The sequence below is a fragment of the Dipodomys merriami genome, unplaced genomic scaffold, assembly GCF_024711535.1.
Source record: "Dipodomys merriami isolate MVZ:Mamm:240054 unplaced genomic scaffold, mDipMer1.0.p SCAF_44, whole genome shotgun sequence".
Taxonomy (NCBI): Eukaryota; Metazoa; Chordata; class Mammalia; order Rodentia; family Heteromyidae; genus Dipodomys; species Dipodomys merriami.
In genome coordinates, this window is record NW_027206002.1 from 283,046 (window position 1) to 304,816 (window position 21,771).

The 21,771-nt window shown below is 45.5% G+C and overlaps 1 protein-coding gene across 4 annotated transcripts in view; it reads left to right on the forward strand.

The window, feature by feature from the left end:
- The window catches only part of Cdc42se2 (CDC42 small effector 2), a 63,961-nt gene extending 43,100 nt beyond the window's left edge, over positions 1 to 20,861 (forward strand). For 3 of the 4 annotated variants that reach the window (XM_069993673.1, XM_069993670.1, XM_069993672.1), the window contains exons 3-5: positions 13,394 to 13,495; positions 17,677 to 17,791; positions 18,249 to 20,861. In XM_069993673.1, the coding sequence (XP_069849774.1) occupies positions 13,394 to 13,495; positions 17,677 to 17,775 (201 nt within the window). In that variant the 3' untranslated portion in view covers positions 17,776 to 17,791; positions 18,249 to 20,861. The remainder of the gene's footprint in view (positions 1 to 13,393; positions 13,496 to 17,676; positions 17,792 to 18,248) is intronic. The other variant, XM_069993671.1, reaches the window with a different exon arrangement.
- The last annotated feature ends 910 nt before the right edge of the window (positions 20,862 to 21,771 follow it).

Here is a 21,771-nt window from a genome sequence, read left to right on the forward strand (position 1 = left end):
ACAGCGCCCAAGCCCAGAGTTCAAGCCCCATGACTGACAAAAAACAACAACAACAACAAAAAAACCCACTTCAATTTTAAGTCAGTGTAGGCAGGGAAAATCTAGGTCATGTACTGTTGTAGAGAAAAAAAATGCTGATAGCACAGACCATCTATAATTAAAGACAAGTCAGAGCTTAATTATCTGAGACTGGCATAGCCTCAGCACACTGAACTTTTTTCCTTTTTATTGTGCTAGTACTGTGGCTTAAACTCCACTCAGCTTGCTTGCTTACTGCTCGCACTCTACCACTTAAACTGACTGCAGTCTGGGATTTTGCTGGCAGACTACTGATGAGTCATAAAGATTTGCTTCAGCCTGCTTTGAACTTTGATCTTTCAAGTCTTAGCTTCTGAGTAGCTAGGATTATAGGCATGAGCCACTGGCACCCAATTTTTTTTTTTTTTTTTTTTTGGTTGGTTGTGGGCTTAAACTCTGAGCCTGGGCACTGTCTCTGAGCTGTTCAGCTTAAGGCTAGTGCCCTACCACTTGAGCCACAGCGCCACTTCCAGTTTTCTGGTAGTAAATTGTGTGTGAGACTCTTATCTTCAATTAATCACCAGAAAAGCGGAAGTGGTGCTGTGACTCAGGTGGTAGAGTGCTCACCTTGAGCTGAAGAGCTGAGGGACAGCGCCCAGGCCCAGAGTTTATCTCACCAGGCCCAGGGTTCGTCTCACCACACACGCACGCACGCACGCACGCACGTACAGGCACGCGCGCCAGAGTTCAAGTCTCACAACCGACACACACACACAGTCAGGCCCAGAGTTCAAGTCTCACAACTGACACACACACACACACACACACACACACACACACACGCGCGCGCGCGCGCAGAGAAAATTGGTTTCCAGGGATTAGAGACAAATGTGTCCACACACACACACACCACACACACACAAGTGGAGAAAATTGGTTTCCAGGGATTAGAGACAAATGTGTCAGATAGCAGAGGGAAGACACACTACACCCACACTACGCCCCTGCCTTGTTCTTAGAAGGCCAACATGTTTTGAACTCCTTCCCCTGGCCTCAGGTCAGATCCTTTCTGGAAAACTTTGATAATTTCCTGCTTGAAAGTCCAGCTTGTTTGGATTTCCTTGTGACTCATTTCTTAAAGCGATTGGTCCTTAATAAAATCTGTCACCTGAGGGCCAGATGCTTTCTTTGTCAGAATGAGGCTACCTCTGGAAGAGAGAAGTAGAATTATTTACTTTTCCACCAAGAGTGTACTACAAGTAGATTCATGAAAAGGATTATTGTTATCTGAAGTTGACCTAAATGGAATTTGGTTTTCCCTTTTTTCTAGTCTCTGCAATATTCAGTCTTGTTGCTCTTTCATTTGTTTATTAATCAGACTTTCTTTTTTCTTTTGGTGGGTGGTAGGGTTTGAACTCTGGGAGTGAGTGCTATCCCTGTTAGACCTCTACCACTTGAGCCACAGCTCCACTTCTATTTTTCTGGTGGTTAATTGGAGATGAGAGACTTTTGTGCCTGGGCTGGTTTTGAACCACAATCCTCAGATCTCAGCCTTCTGAATTAGCTAGTATTATAGTCATGAGTCACCAGTGCCTGGCTTGTCAGAACCATAAAGATTTTTTAAATTTGTTGTCAGTCTAGAGAATAAACTGTTTAGCTATTATAAAAAAACACTAATGGACATTAGCACAAAATGGACATTAACACAAATTAGCAAAAAGTATATAAAATCAAGAATGAATTATAAAAACTTTTTTAGTAATGGTAATTTTTTCTTTGGGGGTCCGGTCGTGGGGCCTGAACTCTGGCCTGGGCGCTGGCCCTCAGCTCTTTGGCTCGAGGCTAGCGCTCTACCACTTGAGCCACAGTACCACTTCCAGCTTTTTCTACTTATGTGGTGCTGAGGAATCCAACCCAGGGCCTCATGCATGCAAGGCAAGCGCTCTACCCCTGAGTCACCTTCCCAGCCTATCTTTTTCTTTTTTTGGTTAAGGGGCTTGAACTCAGGGCTTGGGCACTGTCCCTGAGCTTTTGAGCTCAAGGCTAGTACTCTACTACTTTGACCCACTGCTCCATTTCTGGTTTTGGAGTGATTAATTGGAGATAAGGTTCTCACCCACCAAGCCTGTGCTGACTTTGAACCGCCATCCTCAGATGTCAGCCTCCTGAATAGCTAGGATTACAGGTGTGAGCCACCAGCACTTGGCAGTAATGGAAATTTTGAATGTGAAAATTTGACAATAGCTGGGCTCCGGGGGCTCACACCTGTAATCCTAGCTACTCAGGAGGCTGAGATCTGAGGATCACGGTTCAAAGCCAGTGCATGAAGGAAAGCCCCTGAGACTCTCTTTAGACCACTCAGAAAACCGGAAGTGGCGCTGTGGCTCAAGTGGTAGAGCGCTAGCCTTGAGCTGAAGAGCTGAGGGACAGCGCCCAGGCCCAGAGTTCAGGCCCCATGACCTCCCCCCCCCCACACAAAACAACAAAACTTGACTATTTGTCAACACTTTGAGGCCTGTTTCACCTTTTCATGCTAGAATAAAGCAAAAAGGGAACTAAGACTTAGCACTAAGTCAGTACTTTCAGTACGGTTCCAGTAATGGTGTGGCACCTGGCTTCTTCCGTATTTTTTTTTAAAGTCATAAGGTTATTGATATTTATGATTTTCCATAACTCTCATTGGGCTATTTTAATGGTTTTCTTAGTATTTACCACCTATCAGTGTGGTTTGTATATTCCCTCTGGAGCTGGCTGCGCGTGCGCGTGTGGACACCGCTGGGTGTGTGATGGTGGGCTCAGCGCCTGGCTGGCTTCTCTGCACAGGGACAGACAGCCTCGCGGGAATGCGTCTCCGAGCCGTCCTCACCAAACCTGTATGAGAGCAAAACCGTGACGCATGTTAAATGTGTTTTGGCAGACTTGGTTGGGGCTCCCAGGTGAGGAATGAAAATAGCGGGAGGCTGGTCATCTGGAGGAATGATGGAGTTGACGTTTACTTAACTGTTTCCGGTTGATGGAATAGTCTTTTTTTAGTAAAAGCGATCTGGTTTTTATAAACTTGGGAGCCACTTGGTTTAATGACTTGATTGTTGGAGAGTTGATTTTAATGAGAAAGAATTCTGCAACTTAATGACTTTCCAAATAATCAAAATGACACAGGCATTTAAAAACCTTTTCCGGGGGGGCATTGGGTGTCCACATGGGGACTTGAGTGGTGGCCAGGGGCTGGGAAATGAGGGACTTGGGATCAGAAGCACCGCGTCCCACCCAGCCTCCCGAGAGTGGTGCTGCCGGCTGGGAAGCCCTCCCTGTCAGTGTCACCCGTCACTGGGCTGGGAGCCGCTCAGCCTTTGGGCCAGGGTTCCTGAGCCACTGAGTCATCAGTGGCAGTCTTTTGCTGTGTGCAGATTCCAGCCCCACCCCGAACTTGCTGGGTAGGAAGTGGTGCGCCTAGAGCCCAGCAACTAGTGCTAGGTAGCCTTTCCTGAGGGGCTCGGAAGGGCACGGAGGGTGGTGAAGCCTGCTTTAGAGGATCCCCACCCAGTGTGGAAAACGAAACAAACCTTCACAGAGATAGCACTACTGTGAAACAGACCGCTACACCAACGCTGAGCAATTCCTGTGCTGAAACGTACACTCAGCTGAAGCTGACACTGCATTCTTAATACCTTCCATATAGGATACAGTCTTTCAGAAATGTTTGGTCATAATATTAAATAAAAATCTGACATTGTTGATAGCTATTTAGGATTGTTTTCTTTTTGGACAGTGATGGGATTTGAACTCAGGACCCCTCACTTACTAGACAAGGTGTTCTACCATTTGAACCTCAGGCCTCACCTTTGTTTCTTTAAAAAGCCCTTTATTCTTCATTCAACTACCATTTTGTTGCCTACTCTCCATCAGTTTATCTCTAGGTCCTGTTGGAAATGGAATGGAGCAGATACATTGTAATGCATCTACAGTGCGTGATGCCTAGGGAGCTCCGCCCCTGGCCCAAATTCACATTTTGTTGGTGACTGTGGAGGAGCATTTTTATGGGCCAGGGAGCCATTTAAATCTGTATGATATGCAAATTTTACTTCGTTAGAGGCAAACGCACTGGGTACCCCAGAGAGCATGGTTTGGGTACTGACTCTGACCATTGCAGGGAAAGCTGGCCAGTCAGAGGTGAGAGTGCATAGCACGTTTACACCTGTGAGTCGCAGGCCAGGACGCAGGGGAGCGTGCCGTACAAGCGGCAGCAGACACCGGACTTCATGGATCGTGGGGTTTGCATTTGTCCTGAGTGTGTGGGAACGCCACTGCAGCATTTAACGCGTCACTGATTCAGTCACATATCATGTTTAAAAGACACATGTAGGTAGAGGATGGAGACTATTGGGGGGGGGGTGGGAAGCTGTGCTGTGCAGGAGGGATGGGGCGCCGGCAGAGAGAGAGAGAGAGAGAGAGAGAGAGTGGGGGGGCAGTGAAGTGGGGATGGAGGGAGGGCGAGGTTCCGCTTTGCAGACAGAAGGGTGCTGGAGGGAGGTGGGTGGTGGTTTAACCACAGGAGGAGTGGAGAGAGGGGGTTGTGACACTGAGTGATGCACTTCATTTTGAAGGGACAGCAACCGTCAAGTGGAGAGTGTACAGCTAATTAAGCAGTCAGATTTATAAAGTCCAGAAAATAGGACGGATAATCTTTAGCATGGAGTCAGTAAGGTGCATACTTGAGACAGAAAAAGGACCTGGAATACCCTGGAGAGCACCAGTTGCCACAGATAAGGGCCAGGGGTCACCAGGAAGCCAGAGAAGGTCTTGGAAGGTCTCAGAATAATCTTGTCTGTGGGCTGGGAAGGTGGCTCAGTGGTAGAGCGCTTGCCTTGCATGCCTGAGGCCCTGGGTTCGATTCCTCAGCACCACATAAGCAAAAAGAAAAAAGCCGGAAGTGGCGCTGTGGCTCAAGTGGTAGAGCGCTAGCCTTGAGCTGAAGAGCTGAGGGACAGCGCCCAGGCCCAGAGTTCAGGCCCCACAACCGGATCCCCCCCCCCCCCCCAAAAAAAAAAGAATAATCTTGTCTGATTTTTCCATTCTGACTTTAGAACATGAAATTTGCCTAGTCATTTTTCGGTCCAGGACAGTTGTCCTGTGGACACTGTCACTACCGTCAACTGTGTGTTCCTCCCCCTCCTCTCTTGTGGAGAAGCAGCAGAACAGCGTGCCCACGACAACCCCTGATTAGCCTCTTATCATCACTGACTTCCGGGTTAGTCCACGTAGGATGCAATGCCGTGCCGGTAGGGGTTGCTTAAAAAAAAAAAAAGAGAACAGAGCTGGGTGCGGTGGTGCATATCTGTAATCCTGCATTCTGCAGCTGAGGCTGTAGAAGTGTGAGCTGGCCTTGGCCATCTAAAGGCCACCTAGTGAGAGTCTGTCTCAGAAACACGTACGCACACAAAAGTTGGGGTGTTGCCAAAGGGAATTCAGTGGATCTGAGGAGCTGTGTTTTTGTGAGTGGATGGCTGATCCTCTGGAGACCAGGGGCATGATGGAAGGCCTCCCCTTCCAGCTCTGCTGCTCCCAGCCTCCCACCAACTGACAGAGCAGAGCTGAGGGAACTGCCAAATGAAGCAGAAAGGCCTGAGCACACTGCGCGCTGCCCCTGCTCTCGCTGTGGCGGCCATTTCTGTTGCTGCTCTGGGTTATTTTCAGAGTAGCATCCATGGGGGCTACTGGGTGAGTCGCTGATGGTGCTTGCCTATAGTCCTAGCTAAGCAGGAGGCAGAGATCTGAGGATCAAGGTTCAAAGCCAGCCTAGGAGGGAAAAATCTCACGGGATTTTCCACCAAAAACTTAGAACTGGAGTTGTGGCTCAGTTAGTACAGTGCTAGCCCTGAGCGGCAAAGCTTAGTAACAATCCCCAGGCCCTGAGTTTCAGTCCCAGAACCAGCAATCCCCCCCATTCCCCAAGAAAAGGCCTTGTTAACTGAGACTGTCGCTAGGCATGTGTGTTAGCTCTGTTACACTTTTAAAGAAACTTAAATCCTGTTAGCAAGGTATTTGTGGGAGTAGTTCTGGGAGGAAGACAGGAATAAGTAGGGAGTTACTTTAGAAATGGAAGGCATGAGAAGGAAAGAGAACAAGAGTAAGTTCTGATGGGTGTCAGGCATGAAATAATAAATACTACATTCATCATCCATGTGCATTAGCCTCTGGTATTACTAGTACCTGATGCCTAAGTCTTCAAGTAAAGTTAGAGAAGAGCAGGAAGAGAAGTGCATTAGCACCAGTTTTCCAAACTTCCGTACTCGGATGGCAGTGCGGCACCCAACTAATGCTCGACAGAGGGGGCTTTTTGTTTCTGCCTACCCCTTCCCCGCATTGGATACTTTAAAGTGAATTCTAGAGATCACATTTCATAAGTAGTGCATTATGTATCTCTAAAATACAAACGATTTAAAGGATTCCTTACACCCATTCGTGGCCTTGAATATGCTGAGCAAGTGCCCTATCACTGAGCTATACTCACAGCGTAAGCATTCTTTTTTAACCTCTTTGTAATAGTTGATATAAAGGAAATGACATATTTAAAGGGTACAGTTTGATGATGTTTGACATAACCTGTGAAACTGCCACCGGGGGCAAGACAACATGTCCATCATGCCAGTAGTGCCGAGGCCGTTTGTCAACCCCTCCTCTTCCTGTACGTAGCTACAGGTCTGCTTTCTGTCACCAGATACGTTTGTATTTAAAAATTAAAAAATAAATCTTTTAAGTAGTTGTATAAAGGAAACACCATTCTATAAAGCAGGGTATGAGTACAGTCTGTCTTGGTTAGTGTCACCTTTTCAACTGCCCAACCCTCTCTTTCCCTCACTTTTCTAAATTTTGTCGGGTATGCATGGAGCTTTTTGACTGCACTCGCCACCACTACTTCTCTTCACTCATTAACCCCTCCTCTTGACCTCAACCCACCCCTTTCAAGTATCCGTTTCTGTACTTTCTACAATTTCCTATTAATGGAATTAATAGACTGTCTTCCCATGTGCTTTCACTTTTTGAAATTCATTCATGTGTTAGCCTTTATTGGTAGTTCATTCTTTTTCATTGATGAGTCAGAAGTCTTTGAAATAATGAGAGGTTATTACCGCATCGCAAAATAAATTGGAAGCCTGGGAAGGTGGCTTAGTGGTAGAGTGCTTGCCTAGCATGCATGAAGCCCTGGTTCGATTCCACATACACAGAAAAAGCCAGAAGTGGCGCTGTAGCGCTAGTGGTAGAGTGCTAGTCTTGAGCAAAAAGAGCTCAGGGACAGTGCTCAGGCCCTGACTTCAAGCCCCAGAACTGGCAAAAATAAATAAATAAAATTGGAGAGAATTCTTATCATCATATTCAGTAAATTGTCCAAGAAGTATACTTTCCATTGGTTTAGATTTGTATGCAAACAGGATTGAAACTGTAGCAAATCCTTTGAAAAATAACCTTTTCATTGCCAGTTCCCGTGTCTACTCTAAATTACCCATTCATTGATGATGATGTTTCTCTGATAGTTAATGCAGAAATGCCATGGGAGCTTAATCCTCCCCACACTAACACAACTACTATGTCTCCAATTCCTGATTTTTTACAGAATAAAAAATGTTTTAGGTCTGCAAAGGTGGCTTGTCTAGCATGTATGAAGCCCGCCCTGGGTTTGAGTCTTCAGTACCACTTACACAGAAAAAGCCAGAAGTGATGCTGTGGCTCAAGTAGTAGAGTACTAGCCTTGAGCAAAAGAAGCTCAGGGACAGTGCCCAGGCCCTGAGTTCAAGCCGCAGGACTGGCAAAAAAAATAGTTTCAATCTGGCAAGAACTACCTTGATGGCTGGCATACTAAAGTTCCCTGTGAGGAATGAAGGGTTTCCAGGAAACACTGTGACTCTTCACTACTGACAGCAAGCAGTCCACACAGCAGAGCAGAGCAGAGCAGAGCAGAGCGCGCCCTTTGCATGCTTCCTGTTTGTTTTTTGTTTTTTGTTTTTTTAACCCATCAGAGTTATTTTCACAGAGGAGGCACTGAGGCTCAGGGTTGTGGGGAAAGTGCTAGGTTCCCCCAACTTTTGCATTATGCATTGTAGGGGGAGGGGGCAAGCAGGCCTAGGTGTTAAATCACAACCTCAAGTCAGAAATCTATGCTTTGGCCAGGGACCAGAATTATCCGGAAGGGCCTTCAGATTTGTATTAGCATAATGAAATACCTGAGGCAGATAACTTTGTAAACAAAGGAGGTTTATTTAGCTCACCGTGCTGGAGGCTTAAGGACATGCTGCCTGACTAGGGTCCTCTCTGTCAATGTCACATCATAGTGGATGGCAATGGTAAATTACACATCAATACAGAAGGCCGGAGAGTGACCCCCAGAAAGAGACTGGGGTCCAACAATCATTTATTTATTTTATTTTGACAGAACTGAGTTGTGAATTTAGGACCGTGTAATTGCTAGGCAGGTACTGTACCACTAAAGCCAAGCTTCCAGTTCTTTTGGTGTGCTGGATTTTTGGTTTTTTATCTTGCCCAAGCATGTACCTGGACTGTGATTTGCCTGACCTGAAGTTCCCATTGCAACTCTTAAACTTTTTTTTTTTTTTTTTTTTTTGTCGTAGGGTCTAAACTTTAGGCCTGGGCGCTGTCCCTCAGCTCTTCAGCTCAAAGCTAGCGCTCTACCGCTTGAGCCACAGCGCCACTTCCGGCCTTTTCTGCTTATGTGGTGCTGAGGCCCAGGGCTTCATGCATGCAAGGCAAGCGCTCTACCACTGAGCCACATTCCCAGCCCTCTAGCTTGAATTCTTAAAACTGCATACCAGAAAAGTGTGATGCCCTTAAATGTTCATGGTGTGTGAGACAAATACTGGCTTTTTTTTGTTTTTTGTTTTTGTTGGCCAGCCTCAGGGTGAGTGCTCCACCACTGGAGCACAGCACTCCTTCCTGTTTTCTGCGGTTAATTGGAGATAAGAGTGTCACGTGTTATGAGTTCTTGTCCTGTGCTGGCTTTGTGCACATCCTCAGATCTCTGCCTCCTGAGTAGCTAGGATTACAGGCATGAGCCAAGGCTCCCCACTTTACCAGGCTTTTTTGTTTTGTCTTTTTTTTTTTTTTTTTGGGTCCGGTCATGGGGCCTGAACTCTGGGCCTGGGCGCTGTCCCTCAGCTCTTCAGCTCAAGGCTAGCGCTCTACCACTTGAGCCACAGCGCCACTTCCGGCTTTTTTCTTTTTGCTTATATGGTGCTGAGGAATCGAACCCAGGGCCGCCTGCATGCAAGGCAAGCGCTCTACCACTGAGCCACCTTCCCAGCCCCTGTTGTTTTGTCTTTATTTTGGTCCTCAGATCTCAATGGACTGTTACACACTACCACCACCCAGCTTATTTTTGAGATGGGGTCTCACTGTTTGCTTGGCTGAATTCAAATCTTGATCTTCTGCCTCCTGAGTAGCCTAGATTAGAGGTCTGAGCCTCCCACTATGCTCCACCCTGGTTGCTGGTGCGCTCCCCCCGCCTTGTTTTGCAGCCTAAGCTGGCCTTGAATTCATAATTGTCCTGTTGCTTCAGCGTCCTGAGTGTTGAGGTTATAGTACTGAATTACTATGCCAGGCTTTGTATTTTAAGACATATGTAGAACGTCTGTATTTGATCAGAATGCCATAATGGTCTCAAGAACATCTTGTCCTGTGTCTAGTCCCTTTTGAGAAACCTTACAACACAGAAAATCCTTTATTTGCTTCTGCATACCTCTTTAATTAGATCTTTCCTGTTTTATAGAGAAATAGTTCAGTTCATCCTCAGTTCCTTTTCTGCTTTTCTCTCCTGCTCTGTCCTCCTTCCGGTCTAGAAGGAAGTGGTCCTTTCCTCCATTTCTCACTCAGGCCTCCCAAGTGTCCTCTGCTGTCCCAGAACTCCCAGGGCGCAGCACTGGCGGAGGTGGGGGGGGGAGGGAAGGGGGCGCCTGGCTGAGGAAGCTCACCAGCTCCTCCCTGGCCTTGTGTGGCGCTGGCCCCAGCGGCTGCTCCACACAGGTGGGCGCGCGTTGGTTTCCGTACGTAGACTTGGAGGCTTACCTTCCTTCATCCCATCTGGGTTCCGCTGTGCACTTTCCCCTGAGAGACTGCATTAACCAGCTTTGTGTGCAGTGGCTCTCAATTGCTCAGCCTTTCATCTTGCTCAAAGCTGCTGCTCTTCCAGGTTTTTTTTTTTTTTTTTGGTTGGTCGGTCATGAGGTTTGAACTCGGGGCTGAGCTTTTCAGCTCAAGGCAAGGGCTCTACCACTGGAGCCACAGCGCCACTTCCGGTTTTCTGAGCGGTTTATTGGACTTTTCCTGCCCAGGCTGGCTTTGAGCCATGATCCTCAGATCTCAGCCTCCTGAGTAGCTAGGCTTACAGGCGTGAACCACAGTGCCCAACTCTTCCAGTATTATTAGCTCCTTCAACCTGAGATCTGTGCATGTTAACTCCTCTAGCTCCCAGTTACAGCCAGTAATCAAGTGAGGTTGATTTTACCCAGTACCAGGGATTGAACTCCTCGAAGACTCATGCTCGCAAGGCAAATGCTCTGCCATTTGAGCCTTGCTCAAATCTCTTTTTAGTGCATTTTTCAGAAGGGTCTTGGGCTTTTATCCCAGTGGGTCTCAGATCCTAATCATGGATCCTCCTCTTTTCATGCTGAGACCACAGGCATGCGCCGCTGCTCCCAGCTCCCTCTCCCCGCCTTCCCTTTTGAGGACAGGTATTGCTAACTTTTGTAAGGGCCTGTCTCAAACCATGAACCTCCTGTTTGTGTCTTTCAAGAAGCTTGGATTACAGGCATGTGCTACCACACCCAGCTAGGAATTATGCTTTATTTCAAGCCAGGAGAGTCTTGTGTAGAGGAGTATGGTTGACTGAGGTAGGTGGAAATAGATGAGTCTAGCTAAAATACGGGGAAACAGGATGGAAGAGGCCAGAGCCTTGCTGGCATGCACTATGTAGATGGAAGGAAGGGTGCTGCCCGGTCTGATCTGCACTGGGGAGTCTTCCTGGGAGGCACTTGGAGAGCACCTGAAACATCCGCAGAGACAGGGAAGTTAGTGCCTCATGCCACGAAACGTTTGGGAAACAGTCTGGACCCTCTCCTCAGCCTTCTGATCACCCTTTCCTTGAAATTCTGCTGGCTCTGTGGAGGGCAAGGCAGATGGGATTCCCTACTAGTCCTTCTGAGGACTCTCAGAAGAGCTTAATTTGGAGGCTCTTTTCCTCCCTAGTGTTCCAGACTATAGGGGGAAATGGCACCCCAGTACAGGTCCTCAAAGACATGTAAAAAGTACTTCAATGGCCCTACAGAGAAAAAGCTCCTTTTTTTTTTTTTTTTTGTCGGTCGTGGGGCTTGAACTCTGGGCCTGGGTGCTGTCCCTCAGCTCTTCAGCTCAAGGCAAGCGCTCTACCACTTGAGCTACAGCGCCACTTCCGGTTTTCTGGTGGTTTATTGGAGATAGGAGTCTCACGGTCTCTCCTGCCCGGGCTGGCTTTGAACCGCGATCCTCAGATCTCAGCCTCCTGAGTAGCTAGGATTACGGGCATGAGCCACCAGCGCCCGGCTTCAGAGAAAAAGCTCTTAACACATAACCATGAAAATAAACTGTTGCTCCTACTGAAGAGATTAGTTATTTATAGCGTAGGTCAGCAAAATGACTACATATAGACCAAATCTCACCTGCCACCTACTGTAAATAAAAATTTCCTGGCACACAGCCACATTCGTTTATTCATACGCTGCTTTAACTTTTGTGTCCCGCAGTGGCATATTTGAGACAGAGCTACGACAGATGCTGTATTGGCCTGCAGACTTAGAGTGTTGACTTTTTAGCCTTTAATAAAGAAAAAGTTTGTGGATGTGTTCGGAAGGAGATGAAGTTGTATTATTTTCCATTACAAAGAAATCATAAAGAGAAATTTATGGATGAAAACGTGAGAAACTTGGATGACCTCCTTTCTTTCTGTCTGTCTCTTACACACACACACACACACACACACACACACACACACACACACACACACACACACACACACACACACACACACACACACACACACACACACACACACACACACACACACACACACACACACACACACACACACACACACACACAGCAGGACCTCTAGAGTAAGAAGAGCACCAGCAGTATAATTAGAGCAATAATAGAAGAAAAATTTCATTAAAACAGAAGGCCTGTGTTGAAACAGAGCGCAGTCACCAAGCCATAACTAAGGAGTGAAGGAAGACTCAGGGCTGATGGAAGATAACCTTTGTCTCTGGAAAAATCTCAGGCAATCACTGAAACACAGCAGCCAGGGTAAGGAAATACGCAAGTGAGTGAGTGGATTGGTGAGAACAAACCCTGTGATTGGAGTCTGGTTACTGGGAACAGTAAACAGCAAATAACAAAACAGTAAACAGTTGCCAGAGCCGGCCAGGCCTGTCATCCATCCCTGTAGGCAGGAGGCTGATGCAGGAGCATGTGAGTTAGAGGCCGGTCCTGGAAACAGAACAAGATCCTCTCCCCCTCCAACCCCCCCCCCAAAAAAAAAAAAAAAGTAGTTATCAGGTATCACTGAGCCAGTAAGCACCTCAGCTTCGTTGACTTTGTACCAAAGTGTCTGTCCCAGCCAGCACAGACCAGACAAGTAAGCACAGGCGCATTCCCGTGTGGAAGGGGCAGGCTGTCACCCAGATGATCACATCCAAGTGTGAGCAGTAGTGCTGATGCTTAAGTAGACCAAATCACACTGTATCCTTCACTGATAATGTGACCATAATTTTACATTTCTCTCATTTAAAGAACTATTTTTAGCATACATAAAACAAATCTTGTATAATGTTTAAATCCAATTAAATGTTTATTTCCTCATTTATTTCTTTTATGGTGAAAGCCTTCAAAATCCTTTCTTCCTGGCTTTGTTATCTCCCTCCCTCCCTCCTTCCCTCTTTCTCCCTCCCTCCCTCCTTCCCTCCCTTCCTTTCTTCCTTCCTATGAGACTTAAAAGTATACGCACCCAGTTTGCAGTTGTGTGGGATGAACCTCCCTGGACTTAACAGCATCAGCCCTGTTACCTGTGGCGTGAGAAAGCCACATGAGTGGGTTTGTGCAGGTAACACAGGGATACCAGAGCTACAGCTAATCAGTCCTTCCGTTCTCAATAAGCACCTGTTGTTTTACTTAGCCATTTCTTCCTGAGAATACGCCTTTTGTGGATTTCAGATGTGTTAATTGTGGTGGTCTGCGGCATTTTTGTTGTGTGGGCACAAGTCATTAACAGAGTCATTTATCCATAGAAGAATAAGAATAATAAGATCATTTTCTCAACATATTCTTTGTACTTCAGAAACGGCGACGGCGGATTGACCGGAGTATGATTGGAGAGCCCACAAACTTTGTGCACACGGCTCATGTGGGATCCGGAGACCTGTTCAGCGGGATGAATTCTGTAAGTGTGTTGGGAAGGGCTCCTAGGGCCCGGGGCGCAGTCATGTGAAACCTGAGCGACAGGTCCGGGCCTTGTGAGCAGCACCATGCCAAATGAATTTGGAGAGACCAAGGATAAATACATTTGACCTTCAATCACTGCATCTTTTCTTGTCATTACTTCTAAACAATATTAACAGCTTAGTTACATGTTATGTATGTTGTATTAATAAGTAGGATAAGTAAGCTAGAGATATTTTCACAATAAAAACTTATTTTAAAAAAAGTTAAGCTAGAGATTCCATGTGGGGATCCCACCATTTTAAATAAGGGAGTGTAGCACCTGGGGCTGTTGTTTCCTTAGGACTCCTGGGAAGCATCCCTGCATATGTGAGCAATGACTGAACATAGGTGAGCCTAGAAGAGCAGATAAGAAAACGGTTGGGGGCTGGGCGCTGGTGGCTCACGCCTGTAATCCTAGCTACTCAGGAGGCTGAGGTCTGAGGATCACGGTTCAAAGCCAACCTGGGCAGGAAAGTCCATGAGACTCTTATCTCCAATAAAAACCACTAGAAAACCAGAAGTGGCACTGTGGCTCAGGCGGTAGGTAGAGTGCTTGCCTTGAGCTGAATAGTGCAGGGACAGTGTTCAAGCCCTACGACGGACCAAAAAAAAAAAAAAAAAGGTTGGGTTTTGTGTGTGTGTGTTTTATTATTGCTGCGCGCCCCCCCCCCCCCCCCCCCCGCTCGTCCTGGGGCTTGAACCCAGGGCCTGGGCACTGTCCATGAGCCTCTCCATCCATGCTCAAGGCTAGCACTCTACCACTTGAGCTACAGAGCCACTTCTGGCTTCTTCTGTGTATGTGGTACTAGGGAATGGAACCAGGGCTTCATGCATGCTAGGCAAGCACTCTACCACTAAGCCACCTTCCCAGCCCGCCTCCTTCCTCTTGAATAAGTACTTGGAAAGTCTGAAGGATTTGAGATCAGAGTAGAGGTTATCATTCATTCTCATGCTGTTGCCAAAGGGACTTGGAGCAGTCTTTAGATAATCATCTCTTCTTGTTCTAAGTTCACTTATTTTCCTTTTACAAACTTTGAACTACATGTACTTTGTAAAGTGTCACCCTTTACCTGGTAGTTAGAATAATTATTAAGTTCTCAACGTCCTTTAGTTCAAGGCAGTGATCGTTGGTCTTATTTGGTAGTAGGAAATGGAAAACCTGAAATAAGGAAATCTCTTTGCTATTTATTTATTTTGCCTGAGTAGCTAGGATTACAGGCTTGAGCCACTGGCACTGACTACTTTGCTGTCTTTTATAGAGACTTTAGCACATTTCAGAATAGACTTTGGTTTCACTCAGCTGAACTCTTTTCTTGTCTTTTTTTTTTTTTTTTTTTTTTTTTGACTGGTCCTGGGACTTGAACTCTGGGCCTGGGTGCTGTTCTTGTGCCCAAGGCTAGTATTCTACCACTTGAGCTTCAGCTCCACTTCTTTTTGTGGTTAATTGGAGATGAGAATCTCATAGGGACTTTTCTGCCTGGGGTGGCTTCAAACCACAATCCTCAGCTCTCAGGAACCAGGCTTTGTCCTTATTAGCATAAATTAATTGTACATAGGACTTTGCAGCCATTTCCACACATAGATACAAGGTTCTAAATCCATCAGATTCATCCTGTCTGATTTTAGTAGCTCTGATCAAGCTGATCAACATATATATATATATGTTATACACAGGTATTTGGATTATATTCACCCCTGAATTGTAATTGTATCATGCTTTCCTTTCTCCTTCGTGTTCTTGCTGGTCATTCACTTTCTTCCTTCCAACAGTCTTGTGTCTGCTCTGTGAAATCACACAGGATTGGTCCTTCTGAAAGTGGCTTTTAGTCTTTCATTTTCATTTAAGAAAGCAGCAGGGCCAGGCGTGGAGGCTCACGCCTGCAACCCCAGTGGCCCGGGCATGCAACCCCCGCTGAGCGGGAGGCCTAGGCTGGCCCTGGCAAAGATACGCCCTAACAGAAAACCAAGAAAGGGCTGGGGCTCAAGTGGTAAAGCACAGGGGAAAGGCCCCGAGTTCAAATTACAGCACTGCCCACAGAGAGACAGCCAGAAATAGAAAGCAATATAAAAGATGAAGGCTCATAATGCCTTCCAGGTTTTACCTTAAGCCAGCTACTAAATCTGAGTGTTTCTTTTCCCCAAGTCTAATGTAAATAGATGTTTAGATGGTCCCTTACTGTTCAGAACAGAACATTTTTTCCCATCCTAGGGCTTGAACTCAGGGTCTGGGCACTGTCTTTGAGCTTCTTTGTGTTCAGGGGTAGCGCTCTACCACTTGAGACACAATGTCATTTCTGGCTTTTTCTGTGATTAATTGGAAAGTCTCACAGACTTTTCTGCCAGGGTTGGCTTCGGACTGTAGTCCTCAGATCTCAGCCTCCTGAATAATTAGGATTATAGGTGTGAGCCACTGGTGCCTGGCTCAGATCAGTAAGGTGTTTTATAAAAGCAGAATGCTCTATTTTATTCTGACATACTGGATGGCATTAGTTAACTTAACCAAGGGATTGAGGGCTTTCAAAATAGTGGATGGGTATCCTGGATACCACAAAGCCCTTTGTTACTTCAGTTACTAGGCAAGCAAAGGAAGCTCCATTTAGGAGCTAGTTTTACATTTAAACCTTGTTGGAGCTAAATAAATTCTGTGCACTCGTGTCCCCCCCACCTCTGTATTTATATATATACAGACACATATTCACATATAGTATATAGAATAATATTATGTATTCATACATATATATATATATATATATATATATATATATATATATAATTTCTATCTTCTGTTAGCATGTTTAAGAATGGTTTTATTCCAAAAATAACACAGGCAAGTCTTCCTCCGTTCTTGTAAATACTATTTTGACTCAGGAGAATCAGTTAAAAATGCGCTTTCCATGCTATGCTTTGTTTGTATCATAGTAAGTGATCTGTGAGCATTTGACAACTAGATTGATGAGCAATTGGAACCCAGGGCCTCAGGCATGCAAGGCAAGCACTCTACCACTGAGCCACCTTCCCTGATGAGCAATTGGATCTCATCTCTTCTCTCCCAGATCTCAGCAGTGTGGAGGCTGCAGGAGTCTTGGGGTTCAGATGCAGGACAAATTAAGTCAATGCTTTATCTCTTTACTGTGAGAAATCACCTCCAAACCCTTCCTGCTTATTAGGTTTCCGCATCCAGGCATCTGGCCTGACTGATTGTCTGTTTTCAACATGTTCCTAATTTATAGGAATGATATTGGAACGATAATTAAAAAAATAGAAGCACTTCAGGGTTTGCAAAAGATGGTATGTGTGTTTGTTTCAACAGAATACCTAAGCCTCTGTATTCCTACCTATCAGAAAGTAGCGATGTGGTTGGAATATCATCTTACCATTGTATAGATAAGACACTTGATGTTTCCAGAGGATAAAAAATTTACTCCAATTACAGGATTCATAAGTAAATTTGGACTACTTGAGTTTTTAAAAAACTGTATCAGAATAGTAAAACTGCAGTTTACTATATAAGTTTATGATTTATGTCTAGCTGATAGCCAGTTTGGTTCATATCTATTTTCTTGCTTTGGAGTTTTATTTTGAGTAATTACAGTGGTCAGATATATAAGACATCTGCAAATTTAAGGTATTTGAGATTAAAAAAGGGGCAGTTGATCTGTTTATTTCTGTCTGTCAAGTGTTACCAAGTACGCTGAGTTACAAAGTGAATTTTTTCTTTAGGAAGCAGCAGAAGGGGCCAGAGATATTTTAACAACTTGAATTACTAGGGCTGGGAATGTGGCTTAGTAATAGAGTGCTTCCCTCACATGCATGAAGCCCTGGGTTCGAGTCCTCAGTTCTCCATAAACAGAAAAAGCCAGAAGCGGTGCTGTGGGTCAAGTGGTAGAGTGCTGACTGGCCTCGAGCCAAAGAAGCTCAGGCCCTGAATCCAAGCCCCAGGACCGGCCAAAAAAACCCCAACAAAAACCTGAAAAACAAAAAAGCCCAACTTGAATTGCTACTCACCATTTGCTCTTAAAGCCACAAAAATATAAGGCGATTAAAAATTATAGATTCATAAAAAAGTAGCTTATCAAAAAGAGTCCCTTTTGCGCTGCGCCTGGCTCTGACTGTGTCCGTCCCCCGTGCTCTCCGTTGCAGGTCAGCTCCATTCAGAACCAAATGCAGTCCAAGGGGGGCTACGGAGGAGGCATGTCCGCCAACGTGCAGATGCAGCTGGTGGACACGAAGGCCGGATAGCCCCGGTCCCCGCTCGGTGAGTCCCGCAGAGCCCCGCCAGCCCTCAGGCAGCCTGGGGTTTACACATGAAGCTCATTTGCTGTGTGTCCTTGTGAAACTTACTATGAGGACAAGCATAAGTTAGCTGAGCGCTTTTGGGGGATAGTCACAGGCATTACTGCCTCTTGAATCAAGTGTGGGCTTGCTTTGCTTGGAAGGCTTGAATTGCTTTAAGATGACGTCGTTGAGAAGAAGGCTTTTCCTGACAGTTTTTGGTCCAATATGGTGCTTGTGTCCTTTTTTAAGAACAGCGAAATTATTTTGAGTATTGATGCTGCAGATATCTTGAGTAGTCAGTAGACTCATTTTATAGCTAGCTCTTTATTGTTTACAAATCCTTCATTTTAAGCAGTCAAATGAAAAAAAGAAAGGTTGATTTTAAGAATGAATCCTGAAAATGTAAAAATAATTTGATTTTTCTCTTGGTTTTATAGGTCATTGTGAATTTCTGTATTATCTCTGTCCGCTGTTCTGTCATTTTTTTGGTCTTGTGATTGCGTTTCTTTTATTTTTAATGATAAAAGAGAAGTGTGCCGGCAGCCGCTCACCTTGTGATTCTCCAGTGAGACGTTACCGTTCTGCTCCCTCCGAAGACGCCGCCGCCAGGCAGACCCCGCACTTCCTTCACCCGGCATGCATGCCTTTACACTCTGGACAGAGTTCTTTGGATTGTAGCTGAATTCTCAATGTTGAACCAACGTGGATCTGATCTTAGCATGATCTTTCTTGTGAATGCTAGCATCGTTTTGCAGTTGTTTTTTTTTTTCCCCCCCATTTAAAACCTTTTCTTTCTGCCTCTAACCCTTTGCCTTAGGATTTTACTGGTAAGCAATGGCCTGTGATGGTTTTGTTCACTTGTCACCAGGTGTGTATATTTTGGAAGGTATAAGACCCACAAGCACAATGATCATTTTTATTTGTTTGAAACGTCAGCAGATGTCTGCATGCTTTATGGAGTTGCTTTGATGGGAGCCCACAGCGGGGCAGAGACAAGCAGCCCTGGGCTGCCGTGGGCCGACGATCCTGCTGCTATTAGAGATAATTTAGCTGTGGCACTGAGTCACATCAGTTCTGTAGACAAAGACAACTGTAGCTTCTTTAGAAGTATAGCTTTTTGGTCTTTTTGATTAGCGCTGCAATAAGAGAAAGCGTGCATTCATAAGGCATTCATTTGGTTGTAAATGTTGAGTGTATTTATTTGGAGAGCAAGGGCCTGTGGTTGTGAACAGGTGTGGTTGCGTATCTGAGTGTTGTGCTGAAATGCTCATCGTCTGATTGTGAGCACATTCATTCTTTGTGTACTCAGTCTCTCGTTTTTTACTTGTGTCCTGGATCACATTTTGGCATCCATTTGTTTCTGCAAGTAGCCTGTTGAACCTCTAGCCTCGGTTTTGAACGGCAACCATTAGAGTCATTGGACTTGGGTATTCCACATAGTTTGGAGGCCAGGAATGTTGCCAAGATCAAGGCAGTGGCCTGGTTAGGTCACAGCCGGTGAGAGCCAGCTATGCAGTGAGTTTGACGGTTTCGGCAAGAGGTCTTTGCTCAGGTTCCAAAGGATGTTCATTGTTCACCAATTTTGTATACTTCAAATATTCCTATAAATGTTTCTCTTCCCTACTAAAATGAAATGTTAAGCCAAAATGAGTGATTTATGTTGCTGAAGTGTTGAAACCCCATGTCCAGTTCAGGCCTGACTACCTGCTGGCCACGAGGAATGGTTCCTGCAGTGCTGAGCTCCCGGAGGGGCCTCTGCAGGAGAGGAGAGCTTGCCTGCTTCTAGCCCTTTCGCTCACCTCTTCCCCTTCTTGCGGAATAAATAATAGCAAGAAGCGCTAGCTTAGGCAAAGGTGGAGGTACCCTCCCCGATTCCTCTGGATTAGTTCACCAGTCCAGTGGGCGCCAGGTGACCCATGCTTCGGTGTCACAGTTCTGAGCCTCTGCAGGTGTCTGTCCATAGCACTGGGAGAATATGTCAAACAAAAGCGTTGGGCATTTTGCTTAATAACTTGGTCTGTTGTGTTTGATGGACGGTGTGGACACTGCGTTCTGGAACGTGCCTGAGGACCATTGTCATTGTGCTTAGCATTCTGCTGCCAGCAAACGTTTTCAGATGCACTGGATTTTCTTGCCATTGTCAGCACGGATGCATTTTAAGTTTTTAAATTGGTACAGTTTTGGTAATGTCCCTTAACTCCTGGAACAACCATACAGGGAACTTACTCCTTTTCCCCAAGTTGATTTTATTTACTATCACTTTTGCTGCTCTAAGACCCACAAGTGTTGGAGCCTGCGTCATGGGAAGCCACAGGCTGGCCCTCGCCTCTCCATGTCCTGCCTTTGCCCCTGCCCTAAACGCTTAGCACGGCCCGACCCCGGGCACAAGAGCAAGGGCATGGCCCACGGTGCCTGGGAAGGTGTGGGGAAAGTCAGGAAATAAGAAAATAGCCAAGATCAACCCTGCACGTGAGGCTTTTGGAGGCCTGAGCACTGGTGAAGGCAGAGGGCAGATTTTCACCTTCATCCGTGGGATTGTCCCCTATCCCAGTGTGTGTCATTTTTAAGTGGAAGCTAATAGGCTTTTCATACGTAACAGTTACTTCAGTGAAATGTGCTAACACCTGGCAAGCAAGAGGAATTGAATGAAGATTTGATCTCCACGTGGCTCTCTGGGCAGCCACCTGCATTCTGTAAAAGGCGTTTCCGCCATACAGGCAGCAAATGCACTGGAGGCTTAGAGCGGAGGTGCTGACCGTGGCCAGTCCAGCCAGTGCTATTGGTGGGCCTTCAGACACACCTCATGAGTGCGTTCGCTTTCACCTCTGTTGTTAAATTATAGCAGTTTTATTCTAGAGAACAAGTTTGCCTTGATTTTGTTTAAAATGACTTCTGCTCAGCACCCAGAAGATAAAATTGACATATTTTTATAATTATAAGCATACTTTTTTTGTACATTGTGTTCATTCTTGAATAAAGTGAGTTCAGTATTGGCTTGTAGATATTAAAAGGAAAGTATTGATTTTGATTCAATAAATGTTTTCTTTCAATCCTTGTTTGATTTACCTTTTTTTTCTCATTTATTTTAGTTCTTTCAAGGAATTCTTTGTGTTTTCAGTAATGACCTCTTTTGTATAAAAACAGTTTATCACTTTTTGCTGTAAGAGTGGCGTGACAAGCTGGAGTAGTGGTGAATGTCCGTAATGCCAGAAGGTGAGTTCAAGGTCACTACATAGCCAGACACAGTCTCCAAAAGCTGAGAGAGCTCATTGCATCTCTTTGCTGTACAGTGAATTATATGTACAATACTCACCTGCCTTTTCAGTGAAAATATGAAAGACAATTCACAGGACAGAAGGCCAAAGATAACCTGGAGGAGCAGGTGGAGAGAAGAGTGTACCTGTGCGGAGTGATGGATTCTATTTCTCTTATACGTATGTGTGACAGATACTATGTGAATATCAAGACATTTTGATGTTAAAAATCTAATAAAACTGAAAGGACAGACAAGTCTAGTAGAAGCTTTATCTTTAGTACATAAAATCACGTGTACTCACAATTGGCAAATGAAGAAATGAAAGCATACCTTCATTATTCAAAATTGAGAAGGTAATCTTCAGAATGACTCACAGCCCCATTGGTGCTGAGCGCTGGTGGCTCACCCTGTAATCTTAGCTACTCGAGAGGCTCAGAACTGGAAGATCTCAGATCAAAGCCAGGTCAGACAAAGTTCCTTAAGAGTCCCATCTCCAGTTAGCCAGCAGAAAGCTGGACTGTAGGCATGGCCCTGTAGAGTGACAGCAAACCAGAGAATCCCAAGTTTGAGACTAGCCTAGGGTGCATAGTGAGGTCCTGTGTCGTCCTGTGTCCAAGAGGGGGGGGAAAAAAAAAGACCATTTGTGTTTCTGTGATAATGATCTGAAAAGGATATTAAAACAACAAACACATTTCTCATAGCAG